At 41.9% G+C, this 23,607-nt stretch overlaps 1 protein-coding gene across 3 annotated transcripts; it reads right to left on the bottom strand.

Moving 5' to 3' along the window:
• Nucleotides 1-1,948: 1,948 nt before the first annotated feature.
• Nucleotides 1,949-18,490, bottom strand: LOC148047855 (cholinesterase-like). 3 transcript variants are annotated; one of them, XM_087708545.1, is made up of 6 exons: nt 18,398-18,490; nt 8,666-8,735; nt 4,853-6,371; nt 3,681-3,835; nt 2,966-3,014; nt 1,950-2,287 (listed from the first exon to the last, which is right to left on the bottom strand). In XM_087708545.1, the coding sequence occupies exons 3-5, from the start codon at nt 6,343-6,345 to the stop codon at nt 2,980-2,982; spliced, it is 1,683 nt and encodes a 560-aa protein (XP_087564671.1). In that variant the 5' UTR covers nt 6,346-6,371; nt 8,666-8,735; nt 18,398-18,490; the 3' UTR covers nt 1,950-2,287; nt 2,966-2,979. The 3 variants fall into 3 exon arrangements, with proteins under 3 accessions (XP_087564673.1, XP_087564671.1, XP_087564672.1); XM_087708546.1 differs by lacking the exon at nt 18,398-18,490 and adding an exon at nt 13,539-13,658; XM_087708547.1 differs by lacking the exon at nt 8,666-8,735 and having other exon boundaries at nt 1,949-2,287; nt 18,398-18,455.
• Between the last annotated feature and the right edge of the window lie 5,117 nt (nt 18,491-23,607).

Genomic DNA, 23,607 nt, shown 5'->3' with positions numbered 1-23,607 from the left:
CGACTCTTCCTTTCCCAAGCATGTCCCGTTGTTGCTGGAGCCACTTTTGCTGAATCCGGCGTGGCAGTGATGGCAAGAAGTGGCTGCCAGCAATGCTCTCAGCAATGGCAAGAGTCCCGCCACCACGGTGGATTCAGCAAAAGTGGCCCCAGCAACAACGGGATATGCTTGTGGAAGGGAGAGCCGGGATTCAGCTGCTGCTGTGCTTCAGCCGCCACTGTGAAAATGTCTGTTTTGCCAGCTGGGAGGCTGACAAAGAAGCTTCCATTTCCCCATCACCGCGAACTCTCTGGGGCAGAAGGTCGCTCCCAGTCAGGAAGGTTCTGCAGTAGAAAGCCAACTGCAATGGGATGCGAAGGAGCCACTGTCCAGCAGAGCTGGGGGCTGGAGGCGGCAGGAAGGCAGGGGTCAAGGCTGCCCTGGGCACCTGCAATATGACCTGGCAGCTGCCAGGGTGAGAGGTCCTCAGAGGCCCCCCGCCTGCTCCGTGCCCGATTCAGGTCCCTCTTGAAGGGACCACCGCTTGAAGGAATGGGCGCCAGATCTTCCTGATGTTGAGCACACTACCGCCAGGAGCGTCTGCAGAGAAGTCCCCATTGTGGTTGATTCGGCTGGGAGAACGGGTCCCTGAATGCAGGGTGTGCTCTGCTGCCGCTGCTACAGCTGTTGCTGTCAGGCGCATCCATGCAGAACTCCCTGGTGGGGCGCAGTTCTGGGATGGCGGAGAGCTAAAGCAAGCTCTACCACCCAGACCAGATGTGTGTGTGTGTGTGTGTGTGTGTGTGTGTGTGTGTGTGAGAGAGAGAGAGAGAGAGAGAGAGAGAGAGAGAGAGAGAGAGAGAGAGAGAGAGAGAGAGAGAGAGAGAGAGAAGGATAGACTCTTTGGGGAAATTTCCATAAGAGAAGAGAGAGATCAGCTGGCAGAAGTGGGCTGCATTGTTAATCTGAGGGGACATCCAGCTTTACTTTGCCTTTTCATCCAAAGCTGGTGAAATAGCAGTTATTCTGAACTGGTGATGGAAAAAGATGAAGTGAGAGGCCAGTCTCTTACATGCATGCAATATAAAAGCATTATTGTGCGTGCCTTATTTGTCTGGATAAAAAGAACAGCTTGAGAGGAACAAATATTTTATCAACTCAGGTACCCTATCAGGTTTAATACTGTTTGGACAGAGATAGCTAGCTAGCTAGCTAGCTAGATGGGAGGGAGGGAGGGAGGGAGGGAGGGAGGGAGGGAGTGAGTTCCATTTCTGAATCCATTTTCCAGCATGGGAAATATTCTTCAAAATTTTGTAATGAATTCAGATGAACCCAAAAATACCTTTGATATTTACAGGGTGGACACCATTCACAATCTTTAATATGTCAACATTATAGAAAAATTAGCTGTTATAGTCCATCATCTTATATCCAGAAAGGATCATGAGATCAATAATGCTTTTATATTGCGTGGATACAAGAGATTGGCTCCTCACTTCATCCTTTTCCATCACCAGTTCAGAATAACTATTTCACCAGCTTTGGATGAAAAGAGAAAGAAAGAATGAGTAAGAAAGGAAAATAAGAAAGGAAAGAAAGAGAACTCATGACCACAATTGAGCCCAAAATTTTGGTTGCTAAGCAAGAGCAGTAACATGACCGCCAAGCCACACCCACCTGGTCACATAACTGCCAAACCACTCCCACCCAGTCACATGCCCGCCAAGCCACTCCCACCCAATCACATGGCTGCCGAGCCACTCCCACAAAACAGGCCACACCTATAGAATAGGTTCTAAAATATTTTAAACCCACCACTGCAGCAAAGCGAAGTAGGCTGAAGCCATTATTTATTTGTTTGTTTGTTTGTTTATCAAACATGTACAAGATAACAAGTATAGGTATGAACATAAACATGAAGTAAATATAGATAAATTGGGACAGTAAGACAGGGACGGTAGGGACGCTGGTGCACTTATGCACGCCCCCTTTACAGACCTCTTGTGAATGGGGTGAGGTCCACAGTAGACAGTTTGAAACTGAAGCTATGAGGGTTTGAGGCTGTAACAACGGAGTCGGGTAGAGCATTCCAGGCATTGACCACACTGTTGCTGAAGTCGTATTTTCCACAATCGACTTTGGAGAGGTTTACCTTGAGTTTGTATCGATTGTTTGCCCGGGTATTATTGTGGTTGAAGCTGAAGAAGTCATTGACAGGCAAGACGTTGTAGCAGACAATTTTGTGTATTATGCTTGATTGGACCGCAGGCGGCGCAGTTCCAGATTGTCCAAGCCCAAGATTTCAAGCCTGGAGGCATATGGGATTCTATTGTGAGTAGAGGACATTATGATGGCAGACCTGACAGATTCACTCATATTTATACATTTGAAAATGGAGGGGGATTTATATGCATGCATACACATGGGTAATTAATAACCTAACTGATCTCAAGTGACTTCCTGTCCTTCTGTCATCTAGAGAGGACAATGGTCTTAGTTAGAAGAAATGTTTGCATCTTGAGATTCAGGGGTGCCTATGGGAATGTTCTGATAGCATTTATCCCTGGGCTACAAGGACACATTCCTAATGTCTCCATTAGTCTATTAAATAGTCCCACTCACCTGAAAACTGATTTCCCCCAAAGGCTGAATTTCATTCTCATGCTTTCTCTTTCTCAGCACTGCTAATTTTCTCTGTAAGTTACTCTTCATGGCTCATTCCTTCCTTCCCCTATGCCCAAGATCTGTATTTGTTTATGCTGAGATCTAGAGGTTTCTCCAGGTTCCTCTTCCATAAAGGCCATTGGCATCAGCTTGGAGAGCTTCCACTCCACACAGCGAAGCTGAGCCACAAAAGTGTTATTTAAAAATGGTTTGGAATGCCGATGTGAAATTACTATTTAAAAAGAAGTCTAGCCCACTTCTGAAATCATCCAAATTGATCCCAATTGAAGGCTGTTACTACAATCAAGCACTGGATTCCTACCTCCTGTCTTCTTCTTAGTCAGATGAAACAGAACCATCTTTGGACTTCTCTGCAGAACAAAGAAAAATGAAATATCAAGATAAAGTGTACATCTTATCACTAGAGAATCTGAATCTAGAAGTAGGGTTCTGAGGGTTCCATGATTTATGGCACAATATATATTTATTAAATATACATATCAAAACATTATTGTTTTGGTCAGCCAGATGTTTAGGATTTGACATTTTTTATCCACCTACTCTGTCCTTCCCAAAAAGCTGAGATGAGCAGATATTTTTTTGTTGGTATTAAAGTTACCATTGCAGGATATAAGCTATTCCAAATAAAGCTGCCTTTTGCAATTGACTGAGAGGGATTTTGTCAATGACGATGGTCATCAAGTGGTGAGCCAGATGTTTTGGGATTCGTTATTGTTGTTGTTGTCATCTTTATGTGAGCAACTAAGGCTTACTTAGCGGACATTACTAGAGACCTAACTCTTGGGATGTCATGAAATATGCTTGCTCTACAAAATTTATCACTAGCATTACGAAATTGCCCAGTGTAAAATCAAATGAGTATGTTTCATCAAAGAGTGGCAATAAAATCAATTTTTAGAGATTGCTCTATGAGTGAGATGGGTGATCTCTATATCTGATATATAAATGATTTTTAAAAACATCTTTTCCATCAACCCCCACTCCCTTCCAAAGGCAGAATTAATAGCTGAACTTACGTGTCTCTTCAGCCTTTGAAAAAAGGCTCTTTAAAAAGTCACAGTGCTCTACCATCCTTTTCTGGAATGGCTCAGTATTAAGAAGGAAGAAATTCTGTTCTGTGGGATTATAGAGTGGCCACTTATCCTTGCTGGCCGCTATCCCATTGGGATTCCTAAGGAGGAAGAAAAGGACATTGATAGAAACGAATCAAAGGGAGAACCAACCTAGAAATAAGGAGAAATTTCCTGACAGTCAGAACAGTTGATCGGTGGAATAGAAGTTGCCTTCAGAAGCTATGCCTGCTTCATCATTGGAGGTTTTGAAGAAGAGATTGGACAGCCACTTGTCCAGAATGGAATAGGGCTAGTTCTAGTTGCCCGTTTGGCAACTGCTTGAGCAGGAGGTTGAGCCTAGAAGACCTCCAAGGTCCCTTCCAACTCTGTTATTCTGATGTAGCTCTTTTCCAAAGAGACTGGTTTTGACTTGAGAAACCACAACCAAGGGGAACTCCCAAAGGAGACTTTGAGGGAGGGGTGGAGTTTGGCTTGGTGAAATCTCTTGTGTCTCCTCCTTGCTGATCCAAACCCAGGTCAGCTCCTTGTAGACTCTTGGATCTGCCAGTCCCAATCCTGACACCCTGGGCACCCTCCATCTTGTGAGTTTCCCCTTCACTACTTACTCCCTTGCAAGCCTTTGTTTGTTCTCTTAATGGTAGAGTAATGCTCTGTTTCTAATCTCCCTTTTGCCTTCTTTATTCCGCTTGGAGAAATAATGTACCCTGGAATAGGTGTGATACCACTGAACTCATAAAAGAACAATTATCTATAAGTGACATTATTAAGAATCCTTAGAAATTCAGGGCTGTTTCCAGTACAGGTAGTCCTTGACTTACAACTATTCATTTAACGTCCATTCAAGGTTACAATGGCACTGAAAAAAGTGACTTACAACTGGTCCTTGCACTTATGATTCAGTTAACAACTGTCTTGCTTAGCAACAGAAATTCTAGTCCCAACTGTGGTTGTAAATCATGAACTACTTGTATTAACACAACCTTTAAACATATGGAAAGGGAAAGCATGCATTACTTTATGGCTTCATTACTTTAGATATAAAATGCATTTGTTGAATGGAAAGGCTTCCTTTGGATTTAAAATACAAATTTATAGAGATAAAGTGAACCACTTACCCAGTTCTGGCAAACTCTGCCCAGTAATGCATCATCTTACGGCTCAGTCTGGCTTCAGCCTCTGTGTACGTTTGATTGAAAGGCGGCACTGATTCAAGGGTTCCAAAAACATAAGGAATCTCAGCATCGTGAGTTGCCCCAATCCATTCAGGCCAAATTGACCATGAAGAGCGATGTGTGAATAAATAGGCATATACAGGACTCCCAGTTGTCCTGATATTTCCTGCAGCTTCCCTCGATGGGCATGCAAAGAGCAAATCTGTATAGAAATAGGACAGAGCGGAGCGGAACTGTGCTGGGCCATGTTGTCCTTCACTGTACCTCAGTGCAATAGCCTGAACAACATCTTCAGTTGCATTTGGCACTAACAGCTGTATCCCTTTCAGAAGCTGCTCCTGATTTATGAGATTGTGGGTGATGTTAGGGAAAATATAGGGGACAAGTGTGGCTGCTTCATCAGAGGTTTCACCTATGAGGACTGGTTTGACCTGAATTTGCCCCTCCTCCATCAGCTTTTCTGGTTTACCAAGCAAAAACTCCCCATCTGTGGTTGGCACGAAGGGAAAATCCAGAAGGAAGGCTTTGGTAGACATAGCTCTTTCATGCCGAATAAGTTCAGAAACATTTTTTGTTTGCAGACAATGCTCTATGCTGATATTATTGTCCTCAGAGCAACCTAGCAGATGAACAAATTCCAGAGATAATTGTTTGACTACCTCAGGAGACTTCCAAGCCCAGAAGGCATTGGCTGTTCCACTCTGGATCACCGCTTGGGCAAAAAAGTCCTGGCTTTTTGGTGAGAGAAGATGGAGATTCATACAAGATCCTCCAGCACTGTGGCCCAAAAGGGTCACCCGAGAAGGATCTCCCCCAAAGGCAGCTGCATTCTCTTTTACCCACTTCAGGGCCAGCTGTTGGTCCCATAAGCCTAGGTTCCCTGGAGCAGCTGGTGGCAAGTACAGAAAGCCCAGAGCTCCCAAGCGATAATTGATGGTGACCACAATGACATTCTCAGTGGCAGCCAAATGTGTCCCATTTAACACATCCACAGAAGATGTGCCGAATGCATAACCCCCTCCGTGTATCCAGACCAAAACAGGGACTGGTGAAGAAGGTTGTGGGTGTGGCACCCAGATGTTGAGAGAAAGGCAATCTTCTGACACTGGTGTTTTAGGAGACCATATATCTGCTTCAGGAGCATCCCGGAAAATAAATTGAGGACAGGAATTGCCAAAACTGGTGGCTTCCAATGTTTGCTTCCATGGCTGATGTGGAAGAGGTTTCTGGAGACGCAACTTCCCCAGGGGAGGCTCAGCATAAGGAATGCCTAGATAGGCTGTTACAGATCCAGGGCCAGCCAGGAACTGCTTGCCCTTAATAGGGCCACTGCTGGTTATAACCACTGTGTCTCCCTTAGATGCACAACTGGAGGCTAATGGAAAGGGAAGGAGGAGGAGGCAGCAGAAGAGAGTTGGGCACAGCAGACAAGGCATTGCAACAGTATGACGAGTTGGTGGACCTGGAAAAAGTTACAATCAATATGAGATTATTCCAATACTGTATAAGTACATCTTATGCCAACTCATGATTACTTTATTGTGATGGTTGGGCTCCTTTTTTGCTGAGGACACCAATGGTGAGCAGGGAATGACTTAGTCAACTCTGCCCTTCTCCATGATGTATCTCCAACGTTCTAGAAGAACCGCTTAGAACTCCTGTTTACTGATCCCCTTGCTCAGCGGATGGACAGCTTTATACAATAGATCTTTTCCAGGGTTCCCAATACAGTGTTGTTATATATTATCTGTGTTCTACCTTTCTAACTTATTCAAGAATCCTATTCTGGAACATAGTGTACTAAGCCCTATCTTGTAAATTATGATATAACTGAAATAAATAACAATGTAAAATTACCCCAAATCAACATTTTTTCTGCTCCGATCTTATTTTAAATCCACCCACCATGTCAAGCCGGAAGAGTCACTGAAATCTAGGATTACGAAGGTAAGCGTGCCCTCTTTTGGGTATGTTATACAATGAAATTCCTTAGAAAAACCAGCTATGGTAAGAATGGCAAAATAAGCAAAATTGTAAAGCATCAGAAAAAAAAAATGGAGAGAGCTAATCTATAAAAGGCTATAAATCGGTGTTTCTCAATCTTAGCAACTTTAAGATGTGTGGACCTCAAGTCCCAGAATTTTGAGAGTTAAAGTCCACACATCTTAAAGTCACCAAGGTTGATAAATAATGTTACAAATAGTCAGGTACAACTGAAAAGATGAAGAGCACGCTTTCAACTTTTCCTCTGAACCCAATAAACTCAGGTTTTCTAATCACCACGGGATTTCCTATTTTCTTTCACACAAAGGCTAGCATCAGAACAGGGACGTGCAGTTAGGGAAGGCAAAGGAGGCAGAGCCTCACCACTGTCATCATGAAAAGAAAAAAAATGTAAAAGGAAAAAGGCAAGAGCTGAGGTCAGGCTGAGCTAGTTGCTGCCAGAGTCACCGTGGATGACTCTGCTTAGTGCTTAACTGTTTAAAAAAGCCTCTAAAAAAGCGCCCTCTACAGGAGGCCGCAGGAGAACAACGTGCCTCATCTAGTCTGACTTTAGGCGTTTTATGATCACTCCACAAGTCCACAAGTGTAAAAAAAATTGAAATCCACCACTGTGTCAGTGCCTCACCAGCCATAAACATCACCGCATGTCACTGCCTCCGAAATATTTTTTAGAACAGCTATATTCCCCTAACCCAAGGGTGCCGAACCCTTGGGTCATGGCCCACTACCGGGCCTTGAGCCTTTTGGAACCGCGCCACGGAGGTGGCAGGTGAGTGTGTGAGCATGCACGCATCCCCACTCACACAAGCAGCATGCCGCACAAACTGTTCCCCTCTACACACACACACACACACACATACACACGGCAATCCACAACTGAAAAGATTGGGGAACTCTGCTCTAACCTTAATATTTTCCCATCCACACATTCTTTTCTCAGTGGGCACTCTAAGCTGCCTAACAAGCATTTCTGTAGACTTCCTGAAGAAGGCCTAACATTATTTGTCCTCGAGGAGCAAGACAGACTCCAAAACTGAACAGATTGTCAACTGTACAGCCAGCAATATTAGAGCAAAGCAAAGTAGAAATAACACCTCCCATCCCAGATGTATCCAGTCCAATTGCACAAGTGCTTTAGGAAATGCAATTCTAACAACATCTACCTAGAGGAATATCCCACTGATTTTTAACGGGTCTGTTACATATTGATACTGGAGCAATAGGCTCTACCAAGGTCCTCCATTCTGGCGGGAGAATACTTGAAACTGATTGGCTGAGCCATCTGACAGCTCCCTATAAAAGGGCTGCCAGAGAGGCCAGAGCTGGATTTGTAAATAGTTTGTCTAATAAAGAATTGTTGTTTGTCACTGAAGCCTGAGTCCTGTCTCATCCATTCAGAGGGTCTATTTAACAGGGTCTATTTAACAGGGTCTTATTGCTAGATAAAGATGATAGAAATTTGCAAACACGTATCTGAGCTTAGAAGAAATTGCAGCCCACTATGGGTTTTATCTTCACTGCTTTTCTTTTCAACTCTTGTTTTTCTGTGTCTCAAACGCTAGCAGGCATTTCCTATTATGGCTGAATAAATTGTTGTCTCTTTAATGTTATGTTTAGCCTTGAATAGAAATAACTAGTCTAAATAGAATTAACCAGCCAGAAAAAAATAATTCTAATCCCTTTCCTAAAAACCATCTTCTAATTCTCTGGAAAAAAACCACTGTTTTTCAAAAATTCTGCAAACTTACTCACCTGTCAGATTTAACGGGACTATTTGTTATTCGAAGGAAGAAAGCAGCTTCAGAGACGACCAGGCTGTATCCTGTTCACACAAAAAAGAAGATGATGATCGCAAAAAGAGGAACTTTATATATTGCAAGAAGGTGCATTGACCAACCGGATTCTGTCCATAGCTGGGAAAGGAAGCTAAAAGGAGAAGGAAGGTGAAAGTATTGGCAATAGGTTCCAATATCAAAGACATGGAAAAAACACTTCGTGTTTTTTACTCCTCACCGAAGTGAGGAGTAGAGGGAAAGAAGAGGGAGGAGTAGAGAGGGAGTGAGAGGGGAATGGAAGGAGGGTGAGATGGAGGGAGGGGGAGAAAGGAACGTTAGAGGGGGAGGGGAAGTAGAGGAGGAGAATGCTGAAGGGGAGAAATGAAAGTTGGAGGGAGAGAAAGAAAGGGTGTATGGAGGGTTGAAGTGTTATGTTGGTTTTGTATTTTGGAAGAGTTGTGTTTATTGTTTCTTTAATCGCACAGTATATAAGTGTTTGTATAAATTGAAAATGAAAATGAAATAAAACATATATTGAGGGGGAAAAAAAGACATGGAAAAAACAGAAAAACTTCCTTCAAATGGAGTGAGAAAACTCCAGAGTAAAGGAGAGTCATTATCTCTGTGTGCAACCTGCAGCCTTGAAAAGAGCCATTACAACATCTGTCCAAAGTTCAAAGCAATTAAAGAACCTGAAAGCAAATAACAGATACCAGGAGTGACCCTAAATTGGATGACTCTAAAAATGTAGGACAGACAGCATAAACCACCAGATCACCACCAATTTCACCTGAGTCAATTGGCTAACCAATTGCACACAGCAGGTATCATGAACAATTGTGGGAGCTAGGTAAGTCTAGCAGCTAGCCTATTAAAAAGAAGGATTAGAGGGGACATGATAGCTGTCTTCCAATACTTGAGGAGCTGTCACAAAGAAAAGGGGATTTACTTCTCTATGGCATCAGAGGGTAAGAGAAGTAAAAGGTGGAAACTTTTTGAGTAGAGTAGAGTAGAGTGCAATGCAATGCAGTGCAGTGCAGTGCAGTGCAGTGCAATGCAATACAATACAATACAATACAATACAATACAATAAATACAATAAATACAATAAATACAATACAATACAATACAATACAATACAATACAATACAATACAATACAATACAATACAATACAATACAATACAATACAATACAATACAATACAATACAATACAATACAATACACAGAGTTGGGAGGGACCGGGAAGGTCTTCTATTCCAACCCCCGGTGTCAGCCCTGAAACCATTTTGGGAGCATCTTCAGGGCTGCCACAGTGAGGCTGGTCGGAGCTGTGGGAACGTGCGGGGTGAGATAGAGGTAGCCGGGGGAATATGTAGCTATGTAGCCAAAATAACATTCTTTCTTGTGGGAGCCAAGGACGTCTTCACCAGGTGTTTGGAAGCCGTGGACTGAAGCCAGCTGGAGTGGAGACTGTGGTTTGATTGGACCATGTGATGGACGTGCCACCCAGGGGGCAAGAACTTTGGATTTTGATTTGGGTGGGGAAAACCTCCTTCAAAGTTGGGTTTTCAACAGATGTGCCAATATGACATTCCTAATAAATTCTTACTTTGAGGAATCTCCAGGAGTTTTGATTGCATTGGGTTTGTTGCTTGAAACTCTGACACTCTGCTCAGGCAGGAAACCCTTTACCAATTCAGACAAATCGTTTTCCAATCTCTTCTTAAAAACTTCCAGTGTTGGAGCATTCACAACTTCTGGATGCAAGTTGTTCCACTGATTAATTGTTCTGTCAGGAAATTTCTTCTTAGTTCTAGTTACTTGGTAGTCCTCAATTTACAACCACAACTGAGATCAGAATTGCGGTTGTGAGTTGTTGCAGTCATTAAGCGAGACTCCCATGTGACTGCTTTGCTCAACAATCGCATTCTTAAAAGTCTATAGAGATTCCCAGACATCCAGGTCATGGTTACCCCAAAGGTGACTTTTCATGAGGCAACTGGACTTTCTTATTTTTTTTCTTTGAAGACGTTTTGCTTCTCATCCAACAAGCTTCTTCAGCAATCTTCCATTCCTCACCATCCACTCTGAGCTGAAGAAGCTTCTTGGACGAGAAGCGAAACGTCTTCAAAGAAAAAGCAAGAAAGTCCAGTTGCCTCCTGAAAAAGCACCTTCAGGACAATCTCATTCCTAGCATTTGTAAGTGAGTATGCAAGGGATGCCTCAGAGGGTGGGGAGGCCCAGCGCAGACCATGCATGAGCTCAAGAGGTGCGGCAATGCAGTAATAGCGCCCCAGTCTGGCCTTGCAGTGCAGACATTTTGGTGGAAGCACTAGGCCTAGCCCTGAAGTAGAAGCCTGGAGCCTTCAGCAGTCTTAGTCAGCGGCCATCATCCAGGCCTCAATCCAGCCCTAGCGCCACCATTGCTTCTAAGGGGCACTGCCTAATTTTACACATCTGCCTATTTTTATCCTATTGAGGCCACTAAACGGAACAGTCCATGGTCTTAGGGCCTCAGTGTCAGCCTGCTGCCACATTAGCCCTAGCATCACCATTGCCACTCAGAAATGCTGGCTCACATTGTTCTCCCAGGTGACTCTGACCATTGGGGAATAGTGTGATTGCCCCCATCACCCGGCGCTCCCAAGAATATGCCACACATAGTTTACCTTCAGGTGTTTTTCTCCTGCTGTTGAGGCCTACCCAATGCAGCTCCTGGTTGCACCAGGCCTTCTTTTCCAAAGCCGCCTTAGAGCCAAATCCAACGGGCTTTGAAAGTCTTCTAAAGCATCAGATAGGCCTGCATGGGTTTCTCAATAGTAGGAGCAAACTGCCTGGAGTGTCCAGCAGATCTTGGGGAGGGCTGGGTGGTGGGGACAACCACATAGTTTTCCAAAGTTCATGTGCCTTGGAGAAGGACATAGTTGCCCTCCGCTTTGCGCTGCCTATCTTCAGAGGCCCAACATTTTATCACACAACGGCAGAATTGCTGCAAAATTGTAACTCTGGGCAGAATAACAGTTGGAAGGGACCTTAGAGGTCTTCTAGTCCAACCCCCTGCTCAAGAAGGAAATCCTATTGAAGGGACATAATAATAGTAGAATAGGTAGAATTACTGGGACATAACAATAACTTGCTATTTCACTTCTGTAAGAATTGCTTTGCTCCTGAAGAATTAGAATTGCCTCTGCCATTTGCTTCTACTAGTGACCCAACTCCTGTTCTCTTGTTTCTGTCTACAACTCAGTGCCTGGTGTGGGGTATGTCATAGCATGGCAGGGTTACATCGGGCAAATACCTGTGTTGCTAAGCACTCAGACCCCCTGTTCCTTGCTGCACAGCCAATGCAAGGCTACAAGGCAGGCATGGGCATGGGGGGCAGAATTGGGTACTAAGCTGAAGTCTCTGAAGGTATAAAAGGAAGCCATACCTTCCCCATGGTGTGTCCTTTCACTGCATGCTCTTTGTCTGTATGTTGTGAAATGGTCTACCCAGTTCTTTGCTTTGATCAAAAATAAAAGCTGATATTTTTTTTCCAAGCCTCTTCTTGGGTCTCTCTCTTTGGCATTCTGGTGACTCAAGTACATTTTGGAACCTTACACAATAACATTTCAAACAAATGGTTGTCCAATCTCGTCTTAAAAACCTCCATTGTTGGAGCACCCACAACTTCTGGAGCAAATCATTCCACTGATTAATTATTTTGGCTGTTAGGAAATCTCTCCTTAGTTCTAAGTAGTTCTAGGCAGCACGAGTCAAAACTCCCTTTGACCATCACCTTTATAATTTCAAATGGTTACAGAGTAAGTGCTGGTTAGGGAAGGTCCTATGTACCAACAAAGACTTCGTGACAAGCCTAACTTACGAGTTTTTAGTATGCTCTTCTCTTATTACTACAAATATTATAAATGTATCAAGGCAAATTGACTATAACCCATCTCATTAATTTGAATTTGACCACTTAATTAAATGGCAACTGATTTTTAAATGATAAAAGGTTATGAAATCTTGAAATCTAATCATAGAATAATAATAATACATCTGTGATTTCACATTGTGGTATAGTCATTGTCGTCGTCATCATCATCATCATCAGACTGACAGGCACTTAGCCCACAACACACCTGACATAATAATAGTTGAAAACAAAAAAGTTTGGTTCATTGACATTACAATGCCTGGTGATGCGCGAATTGAAGATAAACAGCAAGAAAAAAAATCACAAAGTACCGGGACTTGCAAATTGAAGTTGAGCGACTGTGGAAGAAGAAATCAAGTGTTGTCCCGATTGTAATTGGAGCCCATGGAGCAATACCTAAAGGGCTACCTCGCTATTTGGAAATTTTAAATTTATCAGATTTGAACATTCTGATTCTACAAAAAAACCGCCCGATTTGGAACAGCTTATATCCTCCAACGTTACCTTAACAGTTCCTAGGTCCTTGTTTAGGACTCTTAACTGTTGAGCTACCAACCAGCCCCAAAGGCTGCGAATCTTACCAAAGATTAACCAGTAGTCATAATAATAATAATAATGAACAAATTCACCATCAGTCAATAGCAAAAGGCAGCTTTACCTGGAAGAACTGACATCCTGTGAAAATACCTCTAACATCATAAAACATCAGCTTCTGCCTATCCCAGGTTCTTAGGAAGGACTTGATAAGTGGACAAAAATGCCAAATCCAGTCTCAACATCTGGCTGACTGTGTGATGAACAAGTAATAACAAATGTCTAATCCAGCCTAAACATTCACCTGACTGTGCTTCGAGCCATAATATATTAAAGAATACATTTAATTCAAGCCATAATTCAGTTAGTGAGTCTTAGGCAAAAAGGTACTTACCGAATCTTGTTGGCTTGTACACTGTCAATGGCAATGCTTGGAAAAAGATGTACTGATGCTACGTAAAGTGCTCAAAACACTTTGATTCACATGTCGAGATGACGCATTGGAGAATGCTTTCATATGCTTATCCTCCTTCCTACACTTTTATCCTCCCCTTCCATTCTAATTATACATAAAACAAGGAAGAAGGAAATCAACTCTTTTGTATTCCAACTCTGCTATTGTATTGTATTTACACCTACAAGGAAGCGACATGAAAGGAACATACCAGTTCTGAGAGTGATTTGGGAATTTTAGATGCTGCTTATACATCTGGATTTAATTGTAAAATGAAAATAAGTTTCAGTTGACTAGCCTATGTTTCGCATCCAAATTCCTCTTGCAATAATCTAAATAGTTTAAAAAACTTGATTGAGTAAGCTGGCGAGGAATTCTGGGAGTTAAAAGTCCAAACATTTTAAAGTTGCCAAGGTTGAAAAACACTGATGTACAGGAACATTTCTCAATCATTTTATCCTGGAGGAACCCTTATAATAAATTTCAAGTCTTAAGGATCCCTGCATAAAGATCACAAAAATATAAAAACATTGCAATACAGTTAACTTCTAACCTAGATAATACATGTTTTACAAGAGCGTAGCAACAGGCTAGCAGCTAAGTTACAACACTTAAAAATGTGCATAATGGTGAGCAATAGCATAGTACAGTGATGGCAAACCTATGGCACGCGTGCCCAAAGTGGCACACGAAGCCATGTCGCCCGGCACACACAGCTTTGCCAGTTTGTTTTCTGGGTTTCTGGCGCACATGAGTGTGTGATGATCAGCTGTCCTTCGCGTGCACAGCAGTGCCAAAAACCGGTGTGTGCATGTGTGATGCCCAGCTGATTGTCGGTCACACATGCGTGCTAGAACCCAGAAGTTTTGCTTTTCTGGAGTGAGCCATGACAAGTCAGGGTTCCAAATAACATCCAAAATTAAATCAGAGTCTGAGGCAAAGTATTGCTCAAAGTTCTAATTTATTAAGACAGCCATGTTGGCACATCTGGGAAAACCCGAATCTGAGAGCTTCCCGGTTTTCCACACTCAGTTGAAAGTTCAAGATCTTGCCCCCCCACACCCACAAGTCCATCACATAGTCTAATCTTCCACTGCCATGCTGGCAGTTCCACCCATCCAATTCCGGTCAGGTGCAGAGGTGCCGAGACAAAGGATGACCTTGGCAATCTAAAAGGAATTTTATTTTGGTTACATCACATCCTACCCCTTACTATCCTCCTCCCTTTTCCCCACTATAGAAACAGCATAGTAGATAGAAGTGTGGCAGGCCAAATATCCAAAAAGGAACCTGGCTGCAGGCCTGACAGTGCAATGTTTCCGTGCGACCTTTTTAGCACTCAATGCCGAAAAGGTTCGCCATCCCTGGCATAGTGCAATGTGCAAAGTTTTTAAGAAATCAGATTTACAGGGTTTTTTTCTGTCACAATCCCTTGTAGAATCTCTGGGTCTAAGGAATCCTAGCTGAGAAAGGCTGCCGTATTAATATCGTATGAATTCCCTCCAAACTCCCCCTTCAATTTTCAGATTGGGATTATTCAAAAGTAAATTTAGTACCATATATTGATAAAGGTCAAAATTATACATCTGTTCCAAAACCCTCCAAATATGCTTTGCAAACTTTAATATAGGAAATACAGAATAATTTTGATTAAATTCTGACGTGATTCAAGAAAGGCCATACAATGTATTTCTAACTGTGTCCATAGTGGGTTTTGAATTTAATTGCTTGGATTCTTTAGAAAAATAGTAGTCATACCGGTAAATATGGCCAATCAAAAAAAAAAAAATGAATGATGGAAAAATAAAAAAAAATCCTGTTATTTTATTCTAGCTATAATTAAGAAAAAGAAAATTTAATGGTTTGTCATTCCATTAAATTGATGGCACGTAATTAATCAATCAATAAATATGGGGATTCTTCCAAATCTATACATCTATATATATTAATACATACAATATTTTTATTTTAGAACTTTTACTTTTTCCCCAAATCTCCCTAAATTTTAACCATTTATTTATATTTAAATTTATCTGAGACCATTTGAAATAAAGGCGATTTAAAACATCAAATAAAGCCCCAGTTTTTAGATTTGCATGAATATATTAGAGACTAGAGGAAATTTATGAAACTAATTATCTGAGTAACCTTATAATATGCCAAAGATGTATCAATTTATTTGGGTATGGAGCATTTATAGTGTAACAATGAATAAGACTTAATGCATTATTGGCATAGAGAACAATCTATGATCAGCTCAGCTTTGTTTATGCTTTGATAGAGGTCAGACAAAATCAGTCAATATTCCATTACACATAACTTAATGTTGATAAATATTGAACATTTGTTTATACATATCCTGCCTTTAATATTTTTATAAATAACTCAAGTCAAAGAACATACCTAATGCTCATTTTTTGTTGTATTTTCCCCACAACAAAAACACTGTGAGGTGGGTTAATGACAGGCTCAGTCACCCAGCTGGCTTTCATGCCTAAGACAGGCCTAGTACTCCAGTCTTAACCAGTAAACTAAACTGGCTTTCTAACATAAACATATTAAGCATAAGAGGAGATTAAGAATTTCCTTGATAAGTTTCATAAGACATCTTAATTGGTGAATAAACTATCTTAGTTGAAAGCAGTGGTGGGATTCAAATAATTTAACAACCGGTTCTCTGCCCTAATGATTTCTTCCAACAACCAGTTCACCAAACTGCTCAGAAAGTTAACAACTGGTTCTCCCGAAGTGATGCGAACTGGCTGAATCCCACCACTGGTTGAAGGATTAGAGTAATATGTTTGAATCCAATTAACAAAAATAGAAAGCTCTCTGTATTTTGTTCAGAAATATGCTTTGTATTGAAGGGAAATAGTAATAAGGATATAATAAATAATACTAGAATATAATATACTGGAATACTAGAATTAGTAGAAACTTATTCTGTAAGCATTTTCTTTCTGTAACACATATACAACACATTATGCTTTTGTATTTGTATTTCCTGCTTTTCACCTGCCATCCGCCCGCCAGGCTCTTATCTAGGATTAAGGCTGCATACTCACCCAGCAGACAACTAATTTACACCTTTGATCTGGCACTGCGTAAGATGTGCACTGTAAATTGTTCTTACATTGTCATGCCCCAATTTGTGTATGTATTGTTGTTGCTCAGAACAGCATGAAAAACGGTCTTTAATCCCTTTTTTTCAGTGCCACTTTAACTTTGAATGGTTAATAAATGAATGATTGTAAATCATCGGCTATCTGTAATCCAGAGCACCATTTTCCTTCCAATCTGCAGCAAACTACAAGAAACTAAATCCTGGGAAGAGAGATTGGCAGAACTGGAAATATACACTTATAACACTTCACCAATCTCTGCAAGGTGGGCCAGAGCAGATGGAGAGCTAACTCTCTTGGTCCCAGATTTCACACCACGGAATAATGAATTTGAAATGCAGGGAGGCAAATTTTGTTATTGTTCTGTCACTACATTGTGTCCGACTCTTCGCGACCCCATGGACCATAGCACAACCATTCTCCAGCCACTGTCCCCCAAAGCAATCTTAAATTCATACTCATTGCCTCAATGACACTATCTAACCACCTCTTCTTCTGCTGTCCCCTTCTCCTTTTGCTTTCAGCTTCAGTATTTGTCTTTCCAAAGGACTGTGAAGGTTGATTTTTCTTTAGGAAAGGAGGCGAATTAAGGAAGGGAAAAAAACCAAAACCTCAATGCGCTAAGAGTAAAATCATTTCCGATGTGAAATGAATTCAGGGTGGTCTCAGTGCATTCCAGGAGAGGCTAGAGAGCCATCGGTTGCCATGCACTGGAGAACTGGTTTGTTATCTTATTTTGTTTCAAAAATATCCTAAATCCTGAATCCATCTTTTCGCTCTCTTTGGAAAAGTAGGTAATGAAGCTCACTCAACCATCCATATTAGGGGACCAAATGACCATCAGAACTGCCTCCAGATCACACCCCCCACCCAAGGAATGCGCCACTAGGAGCACTTGAGACATGAGTGAATTTACAGCTTGTTAAATCAACCCTCGCCGGAAGGAGAGGTCCAGCTGTGATATTTGCAGGGCTGCTGGCTTTCTTTGGCTCTGTCTTTCCTAAGTCACCCCTCTTTCAATTTGAGCTTTTTTGCTTAAAAAAAAAAGCAGGTGTGATCCGGAAATAGAAATAGAAATACTGTAGCTTTCTTTGGAAACAAAGCAATGGTGTTTGTGAGGAAGTTGAGTCCGGGGCGAGCCATTTGAGGTGTTAATGTTAAAAATATCTGCTGGGAAGAGGGGAAATGCCAGATCATTACTGGCATTTGCTGCAGAAGTTTAGAGCGAACCCTGAAAGGGACATTTGCACCCTCCCCCAAAAAGGATCATTGTCAGAAGTGGGATTTGAACCCACGCCTCCATTCAAAGACCAGAACATCCAACACTGGAAAGGAGCAAATCTTGAGACTGGTGCCCTAGACCAGTGGTCCCCAACCCCCGGTCCGCGGACCGGTGCTGGGCCGTGGAGTACCTGGCACCGGGCCGCGCAGCGGCCGGGGGCCATGATCGCTGCAGCCGTGCGCAAGGCTCCAGGGAAGTTTAATCAAAACAATCTGATATATAAACAATCAATGTGTCGTCGTGAACAACGCCCCCCACCCCTGCGCGTGCTCAGCGGGCCACGGTAAAATTATCAAAGGCTGACTGGTCCGCGGCGATAAAAAGGTTGGGGACCACTGCCCTAGACCACTCGGCCATCCTGACATCTGGGGAAAAAGATTTTTGAAAGTACTTACCTAATTGTTCCTTTGCTAATTCATTTGTGTATATGCTCCGGATCTCCCGTAATTTGGAGGCGCTCCCCTTCCTTGTTACAAGGCATCGCTTTTGGATATTTATAAGGAAAAAAGACATGTTGCACAAACTAAACCCAGTCATTTCCTTGTGAACAAAAGGTGGAAAACATGCAGCCTGGCTAACCGCTCTTTCCTCTTACTCAATTATATATAATTGCAAAATCAAAATTATTTGCCAGATATTGAAGATACTTGCAAAAATGTAAAACAAAGCCACTCTTCTTATTATCAGTATTATTTAAAAATACAGGGTCTACGGCAGAGGTGGTATTCAGCTGGTTTGCACCGGTTCGTGGGAACCGGTAGTGGAAATTTGGCCTGGGTCACCAAACTGGTAGTGACCTCTGGCTGGCCACACCCCCAAACTGGCTGGCTGCCCACTCACTGCTTGCCACTCGCTTGCCCTGCCCACCCACTCACAAAGCAGGTGAGCCATTTCTTCCTTTCAGTGGTCCATGAAAGTACATCTATAGTATGTAGATGCAGATAATAAAGTTGAAAAAAGGTGAACAACATTTTTACAGAATTATTGATACATTGAGACTGGGCATGACAAGGAGTGGCTGGGAGGGGAGGGACCGGGTGAAGCACCTCTCGGCATGAGTGATGTCGAGTTGGCCATGCCCACCCAGTCATATGCCCACCAAGCCACACCCACCAAGCAAGCCATGTCCACAGAACCGGTAGTAAAAAAAATTGAATACCACCACTGGTGTTCAGTTTTCTTTAAGTTTATAACTAATGATTTAATCCCTAATGACTGTTGCAGGGAGGGGTATCTACATTACAGAGAGTAAATGCTGTTGATATTTTGCTATAGGCTTCCTTTTTCCTGTTCTTCTACTAGGTGCCCAAACCACAAAGTCAAAATGCTCCTGGTCTCTCATACCAGAGCCTAATTATAACAAATTTAAATTCTTACCATCTACAATTTCTTCTTTGTCCCTGTTAAGTCTCAACTTACACAGAACCTCTTCCTGAGAAATAAAATGGCTCTGGGACCTGCTTGGCTGGTTCAGATGTACTTTTGCAACTTTAATGTTCCAACATGTTTTCTATTTGAATGTAAGATAGAGAATAGCTTTTCATGCTATATACCAGTGATAGCTAACCTTTTTCGCCTCGGGTGCCAAAACCACGTGGGTGCCTGTTAGGAATATAATCTAACGGTTGAGCCAGAATGACTGTTAGCTCTCTGTTTGTTAGATGCTGGACTGATCTGATCTGAGTGTTTTGGAAGCTGGCAGTTATAAAGTGCCGTGAGCTATTGTAAGTTTTGCAACTGCTAGCAAACTTTGAGTTCTGAACTGATTATATGATACTGGACTATGTTATTTGGATTATCCCTTAACTGAAAGACATTGATGACTGTCTTATCCGTGTATGACTTGGACTGTTTGATGGACTCTGATACCTCTATTTCCACGAAAGTAAAAGCCTATTTAAACTGTGGTGTCTCTGTATACTGGTTTGTGTGTTCTCCAACACAACTCTCACAGTGCTTCTCTGAACGCACTCGCTCTCCCAATGGGGAGCTTACCTAACAGTGCCCACACCAATTATTTAATCACACACACACACCCATGCTGTGCCCCCTGTGCATGCGTGCCTGACACCACCACCTTGTTGCCCCGCGCATGCACGCACAGCTTTTTTGGAGCCTGGGGAGGCTGGAAACGTCCCATTTACTGACTTCCAGTGGGCCCGGTAGATCCGTTTTTCACCCTCCCCACCCCCAAGGCCCTCCAGAGGCTGACCCCCCCCCCGGCCTCCACACGAGCCCTATACTTACCTGGCATCATGTGGAGACTCCTGGGAAGGGAAGGGCAACGTGGGTGGGCCAGCCAAAAATCAGCTGGCCAGTGCATGCATGCGCTGAGCCAGAGCTATATATCACAGCTATATATTCTTCTTCCAAGCATATAATTCATTGGTACCAAAGCTGATGCCCTCGGTCAAGACAGTTTGAAAAGAGGTCAGACACATTCATGGGCATAAATAAAGCTTCTGTATTTATTTATTTGTCAAATTTAGAATCTGCTCCTCTCCCTCACAGCTCTGATTTCAAAACTGAGTACGGAAAGCTGGGAGGAGGAACGAGGAAGAAGGAAATGGAATGATAGCATCTCCTGCCATATAACACTGATATCAACCCATGTAATGTTGAAAACATCTGTCATCAACTTGCAATCCAGTCTTCATTTTCAAGTACTCAAAGATGAACTTAAACTATGAATTCTGGGAGCAATATGGCAGATCAATGACCTTTAACCCCTGATTGGAAAAAGTATCTGAGGGGTTTCTGTGGGAAGTTAACTGTGGACTCATTCAGCAATGGAGCACCGGTTTCTAACAAGGGTCAAACAGAAGAATGGCAGCACCACATCAATTTGGTGGTTAGGAGATGAGTGGTTTATAGATCTATGAGAAGCCAAGATGAAATATCTCTGTTTTAACAGATTAATGCTTTGAGGAGTGGCTTGCAAATCTTTCTCAGCTGAAAGCTGCATTTGACCTTTGAAAGAAACATTGGGGAGAGGAGTATAAAAGAGTGTAGGTGGAGTCCAAACCAACAATGTGTTTTAATTCACACTGAAACACTTACATTAAGCTCATATTTATTTCCTGTAATTCTGGTGAGAAAGAGAGAGGGATAGTTTGCCGCAAGTTATCTCAAGACATCTCAAGGAAGATTCCAATGGTACACAGAAGAATTCATGAGGCCATCACATGCTGACCAGCAATGGAGTCCTGAGTCAGGAGGGGGTCACATGGCCATGAATTGGACTAATTCTATCTGTCACTGCTTTGTCACAAGGCAAGAAACAGAAGATGCAACAATCACAATTCCTTCCCACTCTTTTCCCAGCCAGTCACCTGACCTCTTCTTCAAGAGTTGTGGTTAATTCCTGGGGTTGTATGTATTACAACAGGCAGAGAAGAGGAACCAGATAGAAAGAGCAGGAATGGCTGGATCTCTGCCTGAATATGGCTGAAAACATCTAATTTTTGATGAATGTGTCTTGTCTTTTTATGTACACTGAGAGCATATGCATCAAAGACAAATTCCTTGTGTGTCCAATCACACTTGGCCAATAAAGAATTCTACTCTACTCTACTCTACTCTACTCTACTCTACTCTACTCTACTCTACTCTACTCTACTCTACTCTACTCTACTCTACTCTATTCTCTCATGATCATCCTTAGATCAGAATTGGCCTACAGAATCTCAGTTGTCTATAACTGATTATTATTAAAGGAAATATTTACTGGTATGAAAGTTGGTTTTGCCAATGCATTAAGTCCCAATGGTTTTAGAAAAGACTTCTAATATTTTGAATACATCTAGTTAAAGTATTTATTTTGACTAAAGCAGTGTTTTATTGTACTAGATTAAATTTATACAGTACACAATACTTTCTGGTGAGAATTTTATTATTTTATTTTATTGTTTTGTTTTATTATTTTATTTTATATTATTTTATTTTATTATTTCATTTCATTTCAATATCATATCATATCATATCATATCATACTATACGCGCTCTACATGGGGCAGCCCTTGAAGAGTGTTCGGAGACTTCAGCTGGTCCAAAATGCAGCCACGCGAGTGATTGTGGGTGCGCCTTGGTACACCCACGTTACACCTATCCTCCGCGAGCTGCACTGGCTACCTATCGGTCTCTGGATACGCTTCAAGGTGCTAGTTGTCACTTATAAAACCCTACATGGTATTGGACCTGGGTACTTGAGAGACCGCCTCCCGCCAATTACCTCCCATAGACCCATTAGATCCCACAGATTAGGCCTCCTCTGAATTCCATCTGCCGGCCAGTGCCGGCTGCCGACCACCCGGAGGAGAGCCTTCTCTGTGGCTGCTCCGGCCCTTTGGAACGAGCTCCCTGTGGTTGAGTTCCCCCCCTACTCGAATTTGCTGTGCTTGCTGTGTTTTTTAAATCGTTTGTATCGTTGTCCTGTTTTGTCTTACTTTTTTGTATTTGTTCCCCTTCCCTTGGCTTTTGTTCAGCCGCCCTGAGTCCCTTCGGGGAATAGGGTGGCTTACAAATCGAATAAATTCCAATTCCAATTCCAATTCTATACTATACTATACTATACTATACTATACTATACTATACTATACTATACTATACTATACTATACTTTTTATTTTATTTTATTATTATTTTATTTTATTATTTTATTTTATTATTTTATTTCATTATTTTATTTCATTATTTTATTTCATTATTTTATTTCATTATTTTATTTCATTATTTTATTTCATTATTTTATTTCATTATTTTATTTCATTATTTTATTTCATTATTTTATTTCATTATTTTATTTTATTATTTGTTTGGCGTCCATCTCACTTTGAGGGGAGACTTTTAGCATCTTTTCCCTTAAGCTGAATAAAGGATTTCCGGACTGATAACAGCAGGCAGCATTTGCAATCTTCAATAATCAGATCTGCTCAGGAAGGGCATGACAGTTACCATGATACGCAAATATTGACAATAAAGGAGAACTCAGGCAACAAATAAAAACTAAATGCCTTATAGGCTGCCTGGATGTAGAAAGTAAAGGAGAGCCTAATTCCTCTTCTAATGAGTTTACATTTCCATCTGTGGCAGAGAAGTCTGGCGAATAGTATTGCAAATACAGATCCAGCAATGAACAAGCTGCAACAATAGTTTCTTCCAAAGAATTTTGCAACGAAAGCAAGAAAGAGATTGCATTTGGAGTGAAGCATGGAGAAGTGGGGTCATCTTTAATACAAAAATCTCAATCTATATAAGAGCCCCTCAGAGCTCTCTACTGTCTTCACTTCTTTCTAACGTTTACATGAAACCACGTAAAACTGCAGGAGGAGTTAAGTGATGTGTGCATGTCGATTTACTGGAGTGACATTGCTAGATCAGGAGTTGCTTTGATTGCCAGCTGTTTCCTGGGTTCAACCCCTAGTGCTAGTTGTCCGTGATTTCATATAGATTCATATGTGTCTGTGTAGTCACCAGTTATGCTCAGTTTGAAGAATCCCTCTTTGACCACATGACTAAGTAAAAAGTGAGCAAGCAAGAAAGGAAGCTAAAGGATTCTGCAGGATTTCTGAATAACTAGACCAGGGGTGTCAAACTTGATTTCATT

The sequence above is a fragment of the Thamnophis sirtalis genome, unplaced genomic scaffold (genome assembly GCF_051295495.1).
Source record: "Thamnophis sirtalis isolate CommonGarterSnake01/CBP01778 unplaced genomic scaffold, rThaSir2_p1.2 scaffold_3, whole genome shotgun sequence".
Taxonomy (NCBI): domain Eukaryota; kingdom Metazoa; phylum Chordata; class Lepidosauria; order Squamata; family Natricidae; genus Thamnophis; species Thamnophis sirtalis.
The sequence above is the reverse complement of the archived record's forward strand: the minus strand, read 5'-3'. Positions and strand labels throughout refer to the sequence as shown.

Coding starts and splice junctions, on each gene's coding strand:
- LOC148047855 (XM_087708545.1), bottom strand. CDS start 6,345: ATGCCTTGTCTGCTGTGCCCAACTCTCTTCTGCTGCCTCCTCCTCCTT. Junction 3,836..4,852: donor GCAGAGTTTGCCAGAACTGG/GTAAGTGGTTCA, acceptor CTTCCTCCTTAG/GAATCCCAATGGGATAGCGG. Junction 3,015..3,680: donor TTCAAAGGCTGAAGAGACAC/GTAAGTTCAGCT, acceptor TTTGTTCTGCAG/AGAAGTCCAAAGATGGTTCT.